General features: G+C 31.4%; 1 protein-coding gene across 1 annotated transcript; it reads left to right on the plus strand.

The window, feature by feature from the left end:
• Window positions 1-1,221: 1,221 nt before the first annotated feature.
• Window positions 1,222-5,659, plus strand: LOC123714669 (phospholipid scramblase family member 5-like). Its single transcript, XM_045669034.1, has 6 exons — window positions 1,222-1,323; window positions 1,763-1,895; window positions 2,658-2,857; window positions 4,235-4,426; window positions 4,909-5,061; window positions 5,506-5,659. Exons 2-6 carry the CDS (start codon window positions 1,871-1,873, stop codon window positions 5,527-5,529), a joined length of 594 nt encoding a protein of 197 aa, XP_045524990.1. The 5' UTR covers window positions 1,222-1,323; window positions 1,763-1,870; the 3' UTR covers window positions 5,530-5,659.
• The last annotated feature ends 341 nt before the right edge of the window (window positions 5,660-6,000 follow it).

Below are 6,000 nucleotides of genomic sequence, written 5' to 3' on the forward strand. Positions count from 1 at the left end.
ATAATTTTATTGAGAATAAAGAGGATTGATTCAAAAATTCTAATTATATTAGTAATATCGAAAAAACCATGTCGATCCAAACAAAGATCAGTGCATTTATCGCATAATTAAAAAATTATTTCTTAAAGCTGGAATGGCTTGATCTCTGTATTATTATCCGATAGTATCCCGCGATCGACATCGTTGGCAATAGCTAGTTGTCATAGTAATGATAAAGTCTACATAAACACAATACAGTAGACCACCCTGGATATACATTATACAATCACCTCACACTAAACATCAAGAGTTCATCAAAAGCATACCATAATTTCACAGCCACTTGATGATAAACAGATTCAACTGATTATTTCTATTTGTTGCTCGCTGACCTTCACGGATAAAGAGCTGGTGAGGAATTGAATCTCAGGTCGTCGAAATCGATAAAATATATTTATTAATATGTAAATTAATAAATATATAATTTTTTACTGTTTTCATAAGTATACATAATGCTGATTGTGGGCTACATTAACACAATTGTCCTTATCAACTTGATATTAAGTAAGTAATTGACTACAATTTTAATGAATTCATTTAATTAATACAGTTAAATTTAAAGACACAAATGTTATTTTTTTTATTGAGTTTATATCTTTCAAAGATTAAAATTATCATAATATATTGAAACTACTTGTGTCCTTTACCTTATAAAATAAACTATGTATTTCTAACGTAATAATAGATCGACAACAAATTAAATATAGAGGTGAAAACAAAACATAAACGTTACACCCACCTACATAACAAGCCACCAGTTGAAACCACGGTTCATACCTAACACGTAAGTATTGCCATTAACGAGTAAGGCCGTGTACACAATCACGATTTAAAATATATTTAGTTAAATTGTGTATAACTAATTACAAATGACAATTAAATTTGTTAAAATTACAATACATATTTGTGCATCGATTACTAGAAAGCTACTAATATATCAAGTTTAAATACGAAATTTGATAAGTATTGAACATACAATATACAAACTGTAACATAATAATTAAAATTAATGATAAATTACGCCTTGTTTGCCATTTATTGCACATTAAAATAATAATCGAAATTATTATAAATAACACGTAAAGTATTACAGTATTGATCTTATTATGAACTGTGCCTAAGTACGAAAAGTTTGTGCGTCTACGAAAATGGGTTTTCAGTGGTTGAATCGTAGCGCTTGCCTTCAGGCGGGAGTTCGGTTTTATCTCGATATAAATTACTAACAATTTAGTTTCTTTGATATTGAGAGTAACTGCGTATTTATCATTATAATAGTAATGTGAAGTAATATATTTTCTAAATTAATCTGCTTTGTGTACACTTAAATTTTTTTACTAAATTTAAGTTTGACTGCAGTAATCATAGTATGTTTAATAATTTAAAACGGTTGAAGGATTTTAGATTTAAATAAAAGCTGAAACATGTGGTCATTATTTATTTAATAGAGCTGTTCAACTAATAACGGATGAGTAAAATCAATAAATGTTGAACACTGTAAATAGTAAGGAAGAAATAATAAACATTACAAGCGTGATAAATCGTGTTTAGTAGTTAATTTTCGATACTCTATACTTAACCAATTTCCATTTAACAAGATGAAAATAGTGTTGCAATTTTTTTGTATTATTATTATGAGATGATAAATTCGCTGATCGAAATTAACAAATGTATTTTTTATACTATTTCTTGAGAATCTCTGTACTTCTTAATATTTGTATTCTAGTAACATCGTTTGAAAGGTTGAGTTTGAAGAATTAAACATTTTGTCAGGAATTAATTATAAATTCAGGCCAAAGTTTTTAAAATCAATTTTCATTAAATATAAATTTCAATGTCGTCGCCGGAAGAAAGTAATGGTAAGTTTTACAGATGTTATTATTAAAATCTCTTGATAACTCTAATTTTTGTTAGAAAAATCGCATGAAAAATTTATACGTTATGTATTAAAACACTCGCGTTTATCGACTTTTATAATATTTGCATGTATTTGGAACATAAGATTATTTTAGCAGACGAAACTAGAAATACTAATTTCGAATGAAAATATCATAAAGTACCCCATGGCAGGTGCGTTGGCGCTGATCAATGATTATTTTTATTTAGACTGTTCGTTGTAAGTTATCGAATAATCACCTAGGTCTGGTACGAAAATGTATTAAATGAAAGTCTTGTCTAAACATTTTCTTTTTTCAATTAATTATGGAAAGAGATTGAACTTTACATAAGAGCGGTATCAGCTTAGGCTATTGAATTGCAAGCCTCATGTTACGCATTATTTGCCTTAATTACTTAGTTATTCGTTCAGTTAAACCAATTTGGTACTTGTATTAACACTTACAACAAAGTCTACGATAAACATCGATCGTGTACGTCAGGTAAAGAAGGATCATTGTCATGTAATGAAAGTCGTATGATCGAAAATATATTCAGTAAGCGTTCATCGCGACAAAAGTATATCCCTTCGAAAAATACCCCATTTTAATCAACGTAGTACCTAAATGAAATGAGTAAATTGTATCGAAACGGACATAATCGACGTGTTTATTTACCCTAAGATTTTATTTACAAATGAATGGTATGTCGAATAATGCCGAATAATAAACAATTACCGTTTGCAGCCCTTGAACAGCTAAGTTCCCTAGACCGTGTGGTGGTTCGTGAAAAGACGGCAGATTATCCTAACTGCAAGTATGTGGTGACAAGCAGTGAGGGCGTGGTGTTGCTTTACGCCAAGGAAGACTGTGGTATTGTAAACAAGGTTCTAGCAGGAAAGACTAGGACGTTCCAGATTGATGTCTTCGACACAAACGATAGAGAGGTGAGATTTATATAAACCACTCATAAGCTTAACTACATCTATAAAAATGTAAATCATATATAATATACTTCAACGCACTTGCTGATACGTAGTAGACGTATTAGGAATATGCGGCCAGGCGTATCAATTTAGAGAATATAGTTGTGAAACACCGAACCTTGCACGTACTAGTTACGCAAATAGAAGAAAGGGTTAGAGCGGTGGGACCACAAGTTTTTTGAGTAACTCTGGTTTATTGGAGTTTAATGACAATAACCGTGAACCCTCGCGTGTTATATTTATGGTGATTTTATTACAGAAAGTGTTTTATCGCTCCTTCATGTCGCAGTTATATCATAATGTTGGTTTATTTTATAGGTTTCCTCTCTTGACTTGTTATTTTATTAGTTAGAGAATATCTTGTCTCGAAATAACGAATATTTTATTACCGACATTTATAATATTTTCTATTTAAAACTTTATCTTACAAGCTCATTTTGCGCTCAATAATAGGTAGGTATACGTAAAGAACTAAAACTCGATTTACAAATCGTTTTAAGACTGAATTTGGTATTACACAAAATTTCAAAATTGATTGCAAAGATTTTGGTTTTATAAGTTTTCTATTCTATCTTGCAACTTCATGTAACATGTATCTTCGATGCGCCTAATTATTAAATAAAGAGATAAATATAACGGATACACGATTTAATAACATTAAAGAATCATCAAATAGACCTGTATATAAGACGGACCCTTGTCAATTCTCACGACCCTTGTAGATTTTGCTGTAACATAAGTTTTTCGTGCGTTAAAGCGATTTTGTAATTAACGCTTAGGGGTCAGCAAGGAAGCGTTATTCACGAACACTCAAACTGTAATGTCTATAACAAAACATTTTATCCAAAAAAAATTTGCGTGGAATACTTATTCAGCTACATCGCAGGACTGTATGGACTTCAGTTCAGTACCCATTCTAATAAAAAACGGCGTATAGGAAAAAGTATACATTGCTATGTGGATCTGTATAATATACTGGTGTATATTAACATGATTAATGAACGAAAGTTATCTACGTAACCTACCCTATTTTTGTTAATTAATTCAAACTAACCTAATTATTACCAACTGAAATGTATATCTCCACAATTATTATTTACCACTGGCTTGCGAAGTAAATAGTAAATAAAATCAAATATGTACTTGTACAACTAACGTAAATAACAGAATGTTTACAAAATGTCAGCTTTTAGTAGGAATATCGAGTTCACTGTCGTCTTTGCGCTATTTGTTTATACAGTAGGTTAAATTAACACTTTAGTGAGGATATTTATATATTAACTTTGTTATAGACGAGTGTCCGGAGCTTCATACGTTTTCCGTTACATTATATTGCAGGTAATAAAACTTCGCCGTCCCTACAGCGTGGGTCAGGACAAAATGGATGTAAGTGTTTGCGGTCAGCTCGCTGCCATCGTTCGTAAAGAGGTGACCTTCTTCAAGCCCGTCCTCACCATAAATGACACTAACGATCGACAGGTCATACGGGTCAAGGGCCCCGTCTCTACAACTTCTCAGTGTGATTTTGAGGTGAGAGTTGATCAAGAAAAAATCTTGATTTTAGGGTAAAAGTATTTCGTAATTTAGTTATAAGAGCAGCGAGATCTTCTCCGTTTTGGATAACTTAAAAAGGAGTAGTGTGTTTTTACCGCACATAATTTTAATGTAAATTAGAAGTTTTATGCGCTCTTTAGGATAAAGTTTTAGACGAACGGTACTTTAAAGATGTTGTATTTAGTAATTCTATGTAAGAAATTGTTAAAAAAATTCTGCGACAATATAAAGAAGCAACAAATGTTAAAACCTAATTGTTGATAAAAATACTCTAAGCCCATATATTTTATGTATAACCAATTTGAGAAGAACCGAGCGGTCCAATCGACGAGGCTTTCAATACATTAGCATGTCACTAGCTGGTATTGATAGTGGCCATAATATGTGAACTTATCTGACGAAATAATTTTGGAACCTGTTTGGAAACGTTATTTTAAACAATATATTTTTAATTTCAGTTGTATTCCAATGAGAAGAAACGTATTGGTGCCATTTGCAAACGCTGGAACGGTCTAACTCGCGGTCATGGTGATAGGGATAACTTTGTCATACACTTACCACAGATGGATGCTTCCTACAAAGCTGCTGTTTTAGGGACTTGCTTTCTCATTGTAAGACTCATAGAGAACTAAAAGAACGAAAAACGAAAAGATGGCGCGTTTCGCTTGTTCATGATTAGCCCGCGACACGAAGTGTCATCCAAAATGGCCACACAATAATGGGAAATAATTGGTGCGTTTCGTCTTACGTTTCACATGTACATATTTGTCTCAGTAGTAATTATGAGACAATTAAAACAAACTCTTATAAAAATAACAGTGGCTGATTTTGTTAAGTGTAAGAGCCACAGGAATAGTAACAGTAAATCATTTAGTTTAACTACAATAATATGTACCTGTGTACCTGTAAATATCCTGTCTTGAGTCCCAAACAGAGCTAATCGCCAACTTGTCGAATAATATGTTCCTCCGTATTTCGATTGTATAGGTCAAAATCACATGTTTCTGTATATTAGTTAATAAATAGATAATTTACAATTCCTATATTCTTTTCAGGACTTTCTGTACTACGAAAATTAAAAGATCGCTACAAAATTGTGTTTGGGCGCCATCTAGTAGCAAATGAAGGAACTGTGCTGAAACTACGATTCGTGTGTTGATTGCAACAGTTTAACTTTTTTATTTATGTAATGAGGTTATTAATAGCAATAGATGGCATTGAAATTATAATATAACATAAATATTGTCTTTTTTTACACCAGAATCACATCATTACAAGAGTTATTACAAAAATACAGATAGTTTCATAATATTAAATAGCAATGATAATTTATAACAAAAATAACACTGTAAATGGAAATAACACTGTATTGAATTCGTTTTATTCTAGTGCTTATTCTTTTGAAAACAGTAGATAAGATTAAATGCTTCGCCAAGAACTTTAATAGATAACGTAACAACAACAATAATGCATTTGATTGAATATTGGATTTCTTTTTTTTATTATTCTGACACGCGACATCCGAACCAGCGCATATTATTTTACCGAGG

Source organism: Pieris brassicae, chromosome 9 (genome assembly GCF_905147105.1).
Source record: "Pieris brassicae chromosome 9, ilPieBrab1.1, whole genome shotgun sequence".
Lineage (NCBI taxonomy): Eukaryota > Metazoa > Arthropoda > Insecta > Lepidoptera > Pieridae > Pieris > Pieris brassicae.